The sequence below is a fragment of the Bison bison genome, unplaced genomic scaffold, assembly GCF_000754665.1.
Source record: "Bison bison bison isolate TAMUID 2011002044 unplaced genomic scaffold, Bison_UMD1.0 scf7180017864390, whole genome shotgun sequence".
Classification (NCBI taxonomy): Eukaryota; Metazoa; Chordata; class Mammalia; order Artiodactyla; family Bovidae; genus Bison; species Bison bison.
In genome coordinates, this window is record NW_011494962.1 from 3,632,349 (window position 1) to 3,646,907 (window position 14,559).

General features: G+C 46.2%; 1 protein-coding gene across 2 annotated transcripts in view; it reads left to right on the plus strand.

Moving 5' to 3' along the window:
* Positions 1-1,305: 1,305 nt before the first annotated feature.
* Positions 1,306-14,559, plus strand: part of KIAA1467 (KIAA1467 ortholog) — a 38,043-nt gene continuing 24,789 nt past the window's right edge. Inside the window, exons 1-3 of one of the 2 annotated variants that reach the window (XM_010858706.1) lie at positions 1,306-1,512; positions 1,632-1,749; positions 12,772-13,170. In XM_010858706.1, coding sequence (XP_010857008.1) covers positions 1,713-1,749; positions 12,772-13,170 — 436 coding nt within the window. In that variant the 5' untranslated portion in view covers positions 1,306-1,512; positions 1,632-1,712. Of the gene's footprint in view, positions 1,750-12,771; positions 13,171-14,559 lie in introns of both variants that reach the window. The other variant, XM_010858707.1, reaches the window with a different exon arrangement.

A 14,559-nucleotide genomic window follows, 5' to 3' on the forward strand; every position in this document is an offset into this window, starting at 1 on the left:
ACACCACCCTTATGGCAGAAAGTGAAGAGGAACTAAAAAGCCTCTTGATGAAAGTGAAAGAGGAGAGTGAAAAAGTTGGCTTAAAGCTCACCATTCAGAAAACTAAGATCATGGCATCTGGTCCCATCACTTCATGGGAAATAGATGGGGAAACAGTGGAAACAGTGTCAGACTTTATTTTTCTGGGCTCCAAAATCACTGCAGATGGTGACTGCAGCCATGAAATTAAAAGATGCTTACTCCTTGGAAGGAAAGTTATGACCAACCTAGATAGCATATTGAAAAGCAGAAACATTACTTTGCCAACAAAGGTCCATCTAGTCAAGGCTATGGTTTTTCCTGTGGTCATGTGTGGATGTGAGAGTTGGACTATGAAGAAGGCTGAGCGCGGAAGAATTGATTCCTTTGAACTGTGGTGTTGGAGAAGACTCTTGAGAGTCCCTTGGATTGCAAGGAGATCCAACCAGTCCATTCTGAAGGAAATCAGCCCTGGGATTTCTTTGGAGGGAACGATGCTGAAGCTGAAACTCCAGTACTTTGGCCACCTCATGCGAAGAGTTGGCTCATTGGAAAACACTCTGATGCTAGGAGGGATTGGGGGCAGGAGAGAAGGGGATGACAGAGGATGAGATGGCTGGATGGCATCACTGACTCGATGGATGTGAGTCTGAGTGAACTCCGGGAGTTTGTGATGGACAGGGAGGCCTGGCGTGCTGCGATTCATGGGTTCGCAAAGAGTCGGACAGACTGAACGACTTCCCTTTCACTTTTCACTTTCATCCATTGGAGAAGGAAATTGCAACCCAGTCCAGTGTTCTTGCCTGGAGAATCCCAGGGATGGGGGAGCCTGGTGGGCTGCCTCTATGGGGTCGCACAGAATCGGACACGACTGAAGTGACTTAGCAGCAGCAGCAGCAAGTCACATCACCTTTATAGATCTCAGTTTTCTCTTCAGTAAAACATGAAGTCTCTAAGGTCTGCTTCAGTTCTAAGATAAATAATGTCTTCAGCATTCCTGGACTAAAATGCCTACCTCTTGGTGCCTGAGGGGAAGAAACAGGTCTGATCTTGCGTTCTTAGACCTTTCAAGCTGGAAGCTGCGGGGTAGGGTGCTGAGTGGATCCCTGTAAAGAACTAGTAACCAGAGATGAAGCTTAGAGCTCCAGGGGAAACCTCGCCTTTAACCTGAGAAACGTAGAGAAACACTTACTAGGTGCCTGCTGTGTGCTAAGTGTTTTAAATAGATTATGTAATATCATCCTCACAATATGCTCCTGAAGTAGGTGCTATTATCTCCATATCTAAGCTGAAGCTTAGTCATACAAGTGACTTGCCCTGCGAGGGATGTGGGCGGAATTCAAACCCGTCTGACTCCAAAGCCCAGGCGTATTTCACAACCCTTGCCTCCTATCTATTATCTCATTCCGTGCTCACTGCAAGCAGTGGGCTGTATCAGATCCCCATTTCACGGAGGAGGAGAGTGAGGCTCAGCGCGGTGACGTGACCTGCCCAGTAAGGCATCTGTCCCGGAGGGGGCGGGGTGGAGGGACAGGAGCGCGCACGTGGGCGCGGAGGCGGCAGCGGACGCCTCCTCCAGGCCCTGCCACGCCGCCCGGCTCCCACCTTTTCAGGTCCCGGCCCCGCGCACCTCGACTGCGAACTACACTTCCCGGCAGGACGCGAGCGCGCGCACGCGCACCGGGGCCTCCACCATGGCGACCGTGCTGTCCAGGGCGCTCAAGCTCCCCGGTAAGCTGCAACCTCGCGACCACCCCGCCCACGCCGGACTTGGGGGGGTGGGGACTCCAGGCTCCCGGGGGCGAAGCCTATCGGAGTCTGGCCCCAGCCCGAGCGGAGCTGCAGGCGCGCGGAGGCGAGACGGTGCAGCCCCCCGTGGGCTGGGGTCCACGCGCCACCAGGGGGCAAAAGAGGCGCCTGGCGGGTCGGAGGTTGCCGGCGCGGGGCGAACCTGGGAAACGCTGGGGGAAGGACCCTGAAGGCGCGCCGGGATGGTGGCCTGGCGCTGCGGCGGCGGCGGATGTCAGGGCGCGCGTCGCCGCCGCCCCCAGGGGAGGGCGATGAGGTTAGCATCCTTTCCCGAGCGCCGCAAAGGACCTACGGGAGGGTCTCCAACTCTCCGTCTTGGGCTGGACTGGGGGTTGGGGGCAAGAGGGCGGCAGGATGGCGAGTAACCCCTTTGGAACAGCCTCTCCATTTAATGACAACATTGATGCTGCGCTGAGGTAGGTGGAACAGGTATTTCCCCTTCTAAAAAATTAATTATCTGTCAAATTGACTTGTCCAGGGTCTCACAAACAGCATAGGAAAAGCCTGGACTTGAACATGGGGGGTCTTCTGACTTTAGATTCTGGGCCTTGGGTTCCACTTGTTCAGCCTCAGGCTCTCAAGCCTGAGCATTTATGAGGATAATTTATTTGCACCGGTAAGTTGCAGATAATGGATGGAATATTCTTTTAAGGAGGCACTAGTGGTGAAGTCAGAGCTAATTCAGTACTTGGGGGCAACAGCTCCAAGGTTTTGGTTTTCCTTTTAAACCTCCAAAATGGAACTGTCCTGCTAGAAACTTGCTATTTTAATAAAAGTATATTTATTCTGCTCAAATACATTTTAGATTTTAAGGCTTTCGAAAAATTTATGCTTTTATCTAAATAAGTTTGTTGTTATTTTGATGTGGACCATTTTTAAAGTCTTTACTGAATTTGTTACAGTATTGCTTCTGTTTTATGTTTTGGTTTTTTTTTTTTCTTTTGGCTGTGAGGCATGGGGGATCTTAGCTCCCCGACCAGGGATCAAACCTACACCCCCTGCGTTGGAAGGCAAAGTCTTAACCACTGGACTATCAAGGAAGTCCCACCTAAATACATTTTAAACATTAAACTATAAACTGTTTGTTTGCTGGTAAGTTGTTAGTGAGAAACGCAGCTGCTTGCCCAGCATGGGTAGAAAGGGCTGGTTGGGTGTCTGGCGGATACCCAGTGGAGGGTCCCTGTTCTCAAGGAGTTTCCAGTCTGCTATACTGTGCCACAGCTGACACTGGGTTGGTTGTGAATTTGATATGAATTTGCATTTCTGTCCCCAGATTTCATGACTTCAGACACTTTTTCTTTGCACATGGTCTCATTATAACTTTGGAAGGAACGTTGATCTCTCTGTTGGAGTGTGTATGTAACACTGGAATAGAATGGGGATAACCTTTAACCTGCAGGATTTGTTTTGAAGAGAGTAGCCGTGTATATCCTTAGTGTAGGGTAGTGTCCTCCCATGGGCTTCTCAGGTGATGCAGTGATAAAGACTCCACTCAGGAGACTCGGCTTCGATCCCTGTGTTGGGAAGATCCCCTGGAGGAGGAAATGAGAACCCACTCCAGTATTCTTGCCTGGAGAATCCCATGGACAGAGGCACCTGGCAGGCTGTAGTCCATGGGGTCACAAAGAGTCAGACATGGCTGAGCACGCCTACATAGCATAGCATAGATATCCTCCCAAGGGGTAATGGGATGTCAGACATATTTAGCTTTGTTTCTCCTTTTCTTTTAGATTCTTTTCCCCCCTCGCGCCCCCTCTGAAGTGAAGTGAGGTGAAAGTTGCTCAGTAGTGTCCAACTCTTTTCGACCCCATGGACTGTACAGTCCATGGAATTCTCCAGGCCAGAATACTGGAGTGGGTAGCCTTTCCTTTCTCTAGGGGATCTTCCCAACACAGGGATCGAACCCAAGTCTCCTGCATTGCAGGCAGATTCTCTACCAGCTGAGCCACAAGGGAAGCCCCTCGCCCCCTCTCATATAGCTAATTGTCATTCTCAAAGGCTGGAAATGCAAAACAAAAAATCTTGCTTTTGAAACTCTTGAGCTGTTTTGCATGCTGAGGCTTCATCGTTGCTCCTGGAGTATTCAGATGCAGTAAGTGTGTCAGCTGACCGGGTGGGGGAAGCACAGTCTGGTCCTGGACCTGTGTGTGTGGACGGCAGTAGGGCCCTGAGCACTCAGGTACTCTCGACACTTTGAGGTCCAGGCTGTTGTTGTTCAGTCGCTAAGTCGTGTCCAGCTCTTTGTGACCCATGGACTGCAGCACGCCAGGCTTCCCTGTCCATCTCAACTCCTGGAACTTACCCAAACTCATGTTCATTGAGTTGGTGATGGGTCCAACTGTCTCATCCTCTGTCGTTGCCTTTCTCCTCCTGCCTTCAGTCTTTCTCAGCATCAGGGTCTTTTCCAATGAGTCAGTTCTTCGATCAGGCGGCCATAGTATTGGATCAGCATCAGTCCTTCCAATGAATATTCAGGATTGATTTCCTTTAGGATTGACTGGTTTGATCTGTTGGCTGTCCAAGGGACTCTCAAGAGTCTTCTCAAACACCACAGTTCAAAAGCATCAATTCTGCGGTGCTCAGCCTTCTTTATGGCTCAACTCTCACATCCATACATGACTACTGGAGAAACCGTAGCTTTGACCACACAGATGTTTGTCGGCAAAGTGGTGTCTCAACTTTTTAACACGCTGTCATAGTTTTTCTTCCAAGGAGCAAGTGTCTTTTAATTCCATGGCTACAGTCACTGTCCACAGTGATTTTGGAGCCCCAAATGAAATCTAACACCATTTCCACTTTTTACCCATCTGTTTACCATGAAGTGATGGGACCAGATACCATGATGTTCCTTTTTCGAATGTTGAGTCTAGCCCCAGGTACAAAGGCTGTATGTTTTTTTAGGTGATGTGGGTCTTAGGGGGTTTTTTCTCATGCTTTTGCTTTTCTCCCTCTTACCCTTTCTCCCTTCTACCACAAATACAACTGTTAGCTTTTATATTAGATGGAAGTTGCTTTCTGAAAGCCCTTTTTGGGTACTCTATAGTTGGGTCTGTGAAGCTGTTATCCTGTTTTGGCTACTGTATTGTGTTACTTTAGTTAACATCCTCACTGTTTTTTTCTTTTTTTACATTGAGTATCATTGATGTATAATCAATGTATAATATCATTGATGTATTGTATTAGTTTCAGGTGTACGAATAATTTGTTATTTGTAGATATTGCAAAATCACCACAATGACATCCTTACTATTTTTATGTGTAAGGAAGCAGAACAGAATGGTGGTGAAGAGCATGAGACCGACTTGGATTAATCCACTCTTTATCAGATTCTCTTTAACCTTTAGTTTCTTCATATGTACTAATAATATTATTATGGAACCTTTCACTGTTAGCCATACAGTAGGGTTATTTGGGATAGTAAAAGAGATGGATGTGCTTAAGAAGTTTGTTGACCTTTGATATATGTTAATTATTCAGTAAGTGTCAGGCATTATTATCTTCATCATTAGCACCATGATCCGGAGAAGGCAATGGCACCCCACTCCGGTACTTTTGCCTGGAAAAATCCCATGGACGGAGGAGCCTGGTGGGCTGCAGTGCATGGGGTTGCCAAGAGTCGGACCTGACTGAGCGACTTCACTTTCACTTTTCACTTTCATGCATTGGAGAAGGAAATGGCAACCCACTCCAGTGTTCTTGCCTGGAGAATCCCAGGGACAGGGGAGCCTGGTGGGCTGCCGTCTATGGGGTCGCACAAGGTTGGACACGACTGAAGCGACTTAGCAGCAGCAGCAGCAGTATGATCTTTACAAATGTGGTAACTGGAGGGAGGCCTGATGTAATGTGCTCATGGCCAGTGTCCATCAACCTGGTGAAGAAAGAGCAGTCCCTGGGATGTTTTCAGTTGCATATCCTTTCATCAAGCTCAAGATGGAAAGACGTTTGGCCGACATGCATAGAATGCAGTTAATTAGTAACAGAAGGACAATGTGAGATTCATAAAGCAGCTGGTGGGGCATCTTATCTCTTAAGAATATATATTTTTAGTCCATTTAAAAGTTTAAAGGTCAAACACTGAAGGGAATAGAAGAGCATAATGTTATTGTAATGGTTTGCTTTATTATGTGTAACTTGGAATGATTCTGTGCCCTTGGATAAACTAATTCATGATGGAAGTGATTTACCTTTAGCTACAGTAGAGTGTTGGCGAAAGTCTGTGTAAAGTATAGTGCATGTCACAGAGTAGGACACACTATAGTATGTTTTCCTGAAAACACTTGGGGCTGGTACAGTTGCATCTCTTTCCTATTGATATTTTCTTCTGTCTCATTTTTGGATTGCTATTTGCCCAGCATCCTCTGTCTTTCTAAAAGTGACAGTCGTGGGAAGCTTATTTACACTGATGTATTCTGAAATTCGGAGAAGGCAATGGCACCCCACTCCAGTACTCTTGCCTGGAAAACCCCATGGACGGCGGAGCCTGGTGGGCTGCAGTCCATGGGGTTGCTAAGAGTCGGACACGACTGAGCGACTTCACTTTCACTTTTCACTTTCATGCATTGGAGAAGGAAATGGCAACCCACTCCGGTGTTCTTGCCTGGAGAATCCCAGGGACAGGGGAGCCTGGTGGGCTTCCCATCTATGGGGTCGCACGAGTTGGACACGACTGAAGTGACTTAGCAGCAGCAGCAGCAGCATTCTGAAATTGGGCTTCCCAGGTGAGACTAGTGGTAAAGAATCCACCTCGCAATGCAGGAGATGTAAGAGACACAGGTTTTATTCCTGGGTCAGGAAGATTCCCTGGAGAAGGAAATGGCAACCCACTTGGACAGAGGAGCCTGGCAGGCCACAGTCCAGGGGTTGCAAAGAGTTGGACACAACTGAGAGTCTAAGCACATTCTGAAATCAGTGTCCTCTCTTTATTTTCTGAAAACCTTTCATTGACTAAAAATGTGGGTGGTGGCTGAAATCAGCAGACAAGATGTTGGTAAAGTTCCCTGAGCTTTGAAGCATGGATTGGATGTTACTCCTCAGCCTGAGTGTAACTTTAGGCAAGTGATGTACTATATATTTCACTCTTTTTCTGTGAATAGATAGAAAAAATATTTTACTTAGGACTTCTGTAATTGAAACTTGCTGTAATAATTAAGTGGAAGGTTGTTTTTGCACGTTCTGGAAAAATACATATTAATAGTAAAAAAGTCAATATTTATTTTCCTCTGTAATTTAGCCAAGCACTGGTTGTAATCTGTGATCCCTTAAAGAAAGCGTATGTGATCTTTTGTTCTTGCCTCTGTACTTCAGAAATATCATGTCTGGGTCAGTTCTTGGATTTTGCGGTCTCATTTTCTTTCTTTGAGGATTTTTCCATATTGCCGCACTGTCATTTAGTAATGTGTTTTGCTGTGGAGAAGTCAGCCTGATTTTTGTTCCCACCATTCGTGACTTGCTTTTTTTCTCTTGGACTGACTGGCTGCTCATAGGATTCTGTCTTTGTCCTTGACGTTCTTTGCCTTTACTAGGATATATTTCAGTATTGATTGCTCTGTATCAGTTTTTCTTGAGACTCAGTGGACACCTTATTCTGCAGTTTCAGGTCTTGCTCTACTGTAGGAACCTTTTTCGTATGGGCTTCCTTGCTGGCTCAAATTATAAAGAATCCACCTGCAATGCAGGAGACCTGGGTTCGATCCCTGGGTTGGGAGGATCTCCTGGAGAAGGGCACGGCAACCCACTCTACTATTCTTGCCTGGAGAATCCCATGGACAGAGGAAGCTGGTGGGCTACAGTCCATGGGATCCCAGAGAGTTGGACATGACTGAGCAACTAACCCTTAACTGCAGGAGCTTTATTCGTATGTCTTTTAAATCATTTTTGGTTCCATTCTCTTTTCTATTTTCTTCTTCAGTTACGTGATTGGATCACTTTTATCCTCTATATCTGTCCTTTTCTTTCTAGTCCTTTTAAATACCTTGCTATTTTTCTTATGAAGTGCCGAGATAGTACAGCCTTCAAGCCACACTGCCTGGGACTGAATCCTTGTACTATCGCTTATTTGCTGTTTAACTATGGGCCTTAAACTTCCAAACCTCAGTTTCCTCGTCTTTAAAATGGAGATAAAATTGTGTCTGCCTCAAAGAGTTGCTATGATAATTTACTGAGCTAAGGCAGTTAAAAGGCTTGAAAGAGAGTATAGTAAGTGCTCAAAACTTTGAGCCCTTGTTATTTCTGTTTCATCTTGCTTGATTTTCACAGTCTAACCTTTACATCTCTGATGCTCTTTTCAGCCTTTCAGCTCTTTTTGCCAATCCCAATAAGGATATCCTTTGTAAGATTGTTTTATTCTTTCCTTCCATCATTTTCTTGAGTCCTCCTTGTTTACTTTACATCTTCTCTGTTGAATCATCATTTCTTCTTAGAAATGTTCTGTTTTTCCATGAGCCCTTATTTCAGAGAAGGCAATTGCTTCAATTTCTTGGATTCTAGGGGGAAGTATCTGTTCACTCTTTCTTCCATTTCGTGGTATCACTTGTCCAGCATTTGTTCTGTAGCTGGGTTTTTGTTTGCTGGGTTTTGTTGTAATTTCTTTCTTGAGTGTTTGTAGAACTTTGCAGTAGCTTATGGACTGAGTACTAATGATGGCTGTGTTCTGATTTCTATTCGTATTTGGATGGGCGGCTGTTTTACAGCCAGCTATTGGCTGACTGGTGGGCAGAGGCCGAATGAATTTGGGCAGCTGAGGCTGGAACCTAAGCTAGGCTGTCAACTCAAACCCCTTTCCCACCAGCGCTCTTCCTTTGTGGATGTTGCTTTCGGCACAGGCTGGCATCTGTCGCAGGGCCTCAGAATGCTGGTTTAGCATTTACTTCTTTGTTTCTTATTGTGCGTGCATGATCAGTCATGTCCGATTCTGCGACCCCGTGGATGTAGCCCACCAGCCTCCTCTGTCCATGGGTTTTTCAGGCAAGAATAGTGGAGTGGGTTGCCATTCTCTCCTCCAGGAGATCTTCCCGACTCTCCTGTGTCTCCTGCATTGCAGGCCGATTCTTTACACTGTAAGCCCTTGGGGAAGTCCCTTGTTACTTGTGCCAGTTGTCAGTTTATTGACCCTGAGCTCCACGTTCGCTTTTGTTGTCTGATCTGTAAACGTGGATCTGGACCCTTTAAATTCCAATTCTTCTTCTGGGCTACAGTCTCCCCATTCCAGGATACCTTTTGGATTTCTCTTCCCAGGTTTATATTTACTTTCCTTTCACTGTTTAATCAGTCTCTGCATGAAACTGTCCTGTTTGAATTAGTGGCTGGTTTCTGTCTCCTGATTGGACCCACACTGTCCAAAAAAATCCGCCCCTTGAGAACTGCCAGTGTTACCTTTTCTAACCTGCTGCACTGCCAGCCTGCTTCTTATAAAGAGAAAAGCTCGTTCTCTTTCTTCTTCAGTCTTATCTTGGCTGTTCACACTGTGGTGTTGAATGAGGCTCATTGATGCTTCTGGGACCCCCACGCTTTGTCTTTCTGAGCAAAAGATTATTTGGTTTGGCTTTATATCTGGGGAACGAGGGAGGCAGCACAACTGATTGGTTAGAGCCGTGGATTCTAATCAAATTGCCTGATGTTGAATCCTGGCTTTTCTTGTTAATTCTGTGATCTCAGGCAACTGACCTCTTTATATTTTAATCTTCTTGTTGATAAAGTGGGGATAATAATGGCACCTACCTCCTGGGGTGGTTGTGAGGATTAAATGCGTTAACCCCTGTAAGCGCATGGGCCAGTGCCTGGCGTAGTAGCTCTTAGTACATTTCCACTGGTCCTCCAGGTCATCACTATTATTAATTGCGTGAACTCGGCTCCTTGCTGGAGACCTGAGATGTATGTCCCTATTCTTAATATACTTCCTCAGTTGGATGCAAGTTTCACTGCCTTTGGCAACGACTTTTCATAAATTACAGTTTGGGGATGTGGCTGTTTCCTTTTTTATTCTTTTTCTATTTTTGTTTCTTTTTCTTCCCCTCTGGTTTTAGGGAGAGACTGACAGAAAGGTCATCCTTTGCCATCGTTAACTAGCAGCACATAATCTTTTTAGAGGGACCAGTTCGACAGAGGCTTTGATTTTCAAACAATGCTTGTAATTTATAGATTTATTAAAGAATTTGTACAAGTCTCTGCAGCATTTGCAGTCAAGTTCTCTTCTTCCCTGTGATAGTATATCATAAAATGAAAATGGATTTCCTTTAAACTGTTTTTTTCACTAGTATTACAGTCATAATTTCACTTTGGCAGAGATGCTGTTTTAGGCCGTATTTGTTGCATGCTGGAAACTGACTAGGAAAATGGAATTCAGTTAGTGTTCATGCTGCATTTTTCACTTGATGCTAAAAATCATGTAATTGTAGGATGGCTTGAGCATATGTAGAAAGTGCTTTTGGAGTTTTAGTTGAATCAGTTGTTGAATCAGTTTTAGCTGAATCAGTGATGGGACGACCAAGAAAGCTGGCCTGATCCTAGGTGGTGGTGGTTGCTGTTCAGTTGCTAAGTTGTAACTCTTTGTGACCCCATGGACTACAGTATGTGAGCCTTCCCTGTTTTCCACTATGTCCGGAGTTTGCTCAGATTCATGTCCATTGAGTCAGTGATTCTATCTAACCATCTCATCCTCTGTCGCCCCCTTATCCTCCTGCCTTCAGTCTTTCCCAGCATCAGGGTCTTTTCCGGTGAGTCAGCTCTTTGCATCAGGTGGCCTAAGTATTGGAACTTCAGCTTCAGTGTCAGTCTTTCCAATGAATATTTAGGGTAGATTTCCTTTAGGATTGACTGGTTTGATCCTAGTTACAGGTTTTGAATTGTAGTGGCCCCTCTGCCCTCCCCTGGTCAGACCACACCCCTGGGACCATATTCAGGTCTGGGAACTGTCTTTGAAGAGCATGGACATGTTGTGTCCAGAGGAGAGGGACCGGGGTGTCATGGACACCTGAAATAATGCTTCTTCAAGTAATGGGTTGAAGAGGTAGAGATATTTAACCTGGAGATGAGGAGATGGGGTGAGGGCAGAGGAGAGATAGAATACCAACAGTAATAACAGAAGCTGAAATTTATTGAGCTTGACTCTCACGTCAGCACCGAGAACCATGCATATATTATTTAATCCTCATAACAGTGGCTCATTGGTAAAGAATCTGCCTGCCAACGCAGGAGATGCAATGCAGGAGACACAGTTTCAATCCCTGGGTTGGAAAGATCCCTTGGAGAAGGAAATGGCAACCCACTCCAGTATTCTTGCTTTGGAAATGCCATGGACAGAGGAGCCTGGTGGGCTACAGTCCATAGGGTCGCAAAAGAATCGGACACGACTTAGTGACTAAACAACCATAATAAGCCTGAAATAAAGGCATAAACTCCTCCAGTTGCTGGCACTTAGGGCAGGGGGCGGCTTGGGAGGAGGAAGGTTTAACCCCCTGTACCCTCATAAATGTCCGCCTCCTGCCACCCCAGCAAAGACACGGTCTAAATAAAACTGGGGTGCTTATTGTGTAAACTAGTGTCAAGACAAGTCCTTTATCTCCACATGCCTGCTAGATTCCACCACTCCCAGCCTGCAGGATCAGAATAGCAATTTTCAGGTAACCACTGTTTACTGGAACATGCACTGAAAGGGTGTTAGACTCTCAGGAAGATTCTCAAAACTAAGTTTTTGGTAAGATGTCTCCAGGTGACTTTCAACATTTGACTTTCTTCGTGGTTTCTGTAGAAACAGTTTTGTGCTAAGTCGCTTCAGTTGTGTCTGACTCTTTGGGACCCTATGAACTGTAGCCCACCAGGCTCCTCTGTCCACGGACAGAGGCAAGAATACTGGAGTGGGTTGCCATTTCCTCCTAGAGGGTATCTTCCCGACTCAGGGATTGAACCCGAGTCTCTTATGTCTCCTGCATTGGCAGGAGGCTTCTTTAACACTAGCGCCACCTGCGAAGCCCAGAAACTACTGGGAAGTCACACATATTGGCCTGTGAGGAGCGGTGTGCAGAGAACAATGGTTCTAAAAGTTTAGAGGAGTCATGGGACAGATTGGAACATCACCACTCTACGAAAATCAAAGGAAATATACACATTAGGTGTATGCAAGATCCATGGAAGAGCCATGGTCGTTTCGTTACTGAGAGTCACACAAACTAACAGAACTTTAAAAAAAAAAACTAGTATTTGAAGTTAGCTATTTTCTGTTTCTTTTCGAATGTTCTTAAATTCATGAAAGTGATAATTTTAGAACAGCAGTGCCCAACCTTTTTGGCACCAGGGCCTGGTCTGGTGGAATACTAGATCCCTCTCATGGGCTGTTTACAGTAGGGTTCACACTCTTATAAGAATCTAATGCCGCCGCTGATTTGACAGAAGGCAGAGCTCAGACAGTGATTTGAGTGACGGAGTGTGTATGTGCGCGTGTGCATGAGCGCCCAGTCACGTCTGACTCTTTGCAACCCCATGGACTGTAGCCTGCCAGGCTCCTCTGTCCATGGGATTTCCCAGGCAAGAGCACTAGAGCAGGTGGCCATTCCCTTCTCCAGGGGATCTTCGTAACCCAGGGATTCCGCATCCCTTGTATTGACAGGTGGGTTCTTTACCAGCTGAGCCACAGGGGAAGCTGAGTGATGGGGAATGGCTATAAATACAGATGGAGCTTTACTTGCTCACCCACCTCTTGCCTCCTGCTGTGTGACCCAGTTCTCTGTTGGGGAGCCCTGTTCCAGAACACTGTGATTTTCTTTCTTTTTCTCCCTCATCCTTTCCCCCTTTCACTGGTATCTGTTTTTATAGATGGCTCCGTGGTCCAGGCTTATCAGCCTAGACCTGTTCTGTTCTGTGTGTTCTCCTAGGTGTTTCCAGTTTCCATGTGTTGACTGAGGGGTCTTCCTTGCAAGTCCCCCTTGACCGTCTGGGTTTCTGTCTTTTCAGGGAAGAAAAGCCCGGACCTGGGGGAGTATGACCCCCTCACACAGGCCGACAGCGATGAGAGTGAAGATGATCTGGTGCTTAACCTGCAGCAGAAGAACGGAGGGGTCAAGAACGGGAAGAGCCCACTGGGGGAGGCACCGGAGCCCGACTCGGATGCCGAGGTTGCAGGGGCTGGGAAGCCACGTCTCTCCGAGGTTACCCCCGAGGGGTACCCCTTGGAGCCCTTGGGGGCCCTGGAGCAGAAGGCAGCCTCCTCCGTCGTGTCCTGTGTGCGCACATCCGTCTTTCTGCTGATGCTGGTGGTCTCCATGGTCCTAGTGCTCGTGTGTGCTTTCCTGATCCCCTGTCCCCCCCGAGACCTGCACAGCACGTGGAGCCGCCACCTGGGTCCCCAGGGAGGTAAGCGGCTGGAGGGGGTAGGGTGGGGGGGTTTCAGTCTGTAAAACTCCATCGCGTGTCATTCTGGAAAGTGCCTGATGACACTGAAAATTTCCTTCAAGTCTTTACATGTTAACGCGTGTCACCTACCATTTCTCTTGCTGTGTGCAGAGACGGTTTGGAAATTAAGGTTGGACATGAGACAAAAAGATGGATCGCTACGGTTCCAAAATCTTGGGAGGATGGCTGGCTGTGTTTCTACTGGGGGAAGGTCTTATTTGGACACAGAGAGGAGAAAGCCCTGGTTTGCTGGGCTCCAAATGTGCAGCTGAGGCTCAACCAGGGGAGGGCAGAGCCGGGGGAAGGAGGATTCACAAAGAAAGTAAGGCTCCCGTCCTGGCCAGGCCAGAGGCCTTGTAGGGCTCCTGTAGGGCACTTGGGCGGTCGCTGATTGTGGAAGCCCAGTCTAAATTGAATTTTCAAATACTTTTTTAAAATTTAGTTTTTTATTGAAATATAGTTGATTTGGGGGGCTTCCTTGCTGGCTCAGAGGGTAAAGAATCTGCTTGCAGTGCAGGAGACCTGGGATCAATCCCTGGGGGGGGAAGATTCCCTGGAGGAGGAAATGGCAGCCCACTCCAGTATTCTTGCCTGGAGAATCCCATGGACAGAGGAGCCTGGTGGGCTACAGTTCATGGGGTCACAAAGAGTTGGGCACGACAGAAGGAATAACAGTTTCACTTTCATAGTTGACTTACAATGTTGCATTAGTTCCTGCCCTACAGCAAAGTGATCCAGCTGTATCTATATCTATGGCCTCTTTTTCAGATTCTTTCCACTGTGGGCTATCATAGGGTATTGAGTATAGTTCCCTGTGCTTTACAGTAGGACACTGTTGTTTATGAAATAATTTCTTTTCCAGAAAAAGAGGGTTGCTTTCTTGCGGTAACTTTTTTTTTCCTGCTTTTAATGGTTGGAATGGTGCTACCCAAGTAATTCTGGCTATTTGACTCATTTTGGAGCAGGTTTCTTTACTTTTTATTTTAATTATATTTTTTATTGACGGAAAGAGTCTTTAAATTTTATGGTGCTCTACAGTTTTCAGAAGTTTCTCACCTGTAGTTTCTTATAATCCCATAATAACCTCTTTTAAAAAAATCTTCTGTGTTGCTCTGCCCTTCTACTGGTAACCATTGGTTTGTTCCCTGTAGCTGTGAGTCTGCTTCTTTTTTTGTTATAGTCACTGTTTTGTTGTATTTTTGAGATTCTACATATAAGTGATCCTGAACAGTATTTGTCTTTTGTCCGCCTTATTTCATTTAGCATAATACCCTCCAGGTCCATCCATGTTGCTGCAAATAACAAATTTCATTTTTTTTATGACCGAGTAGCATTCCATTGTATATATGT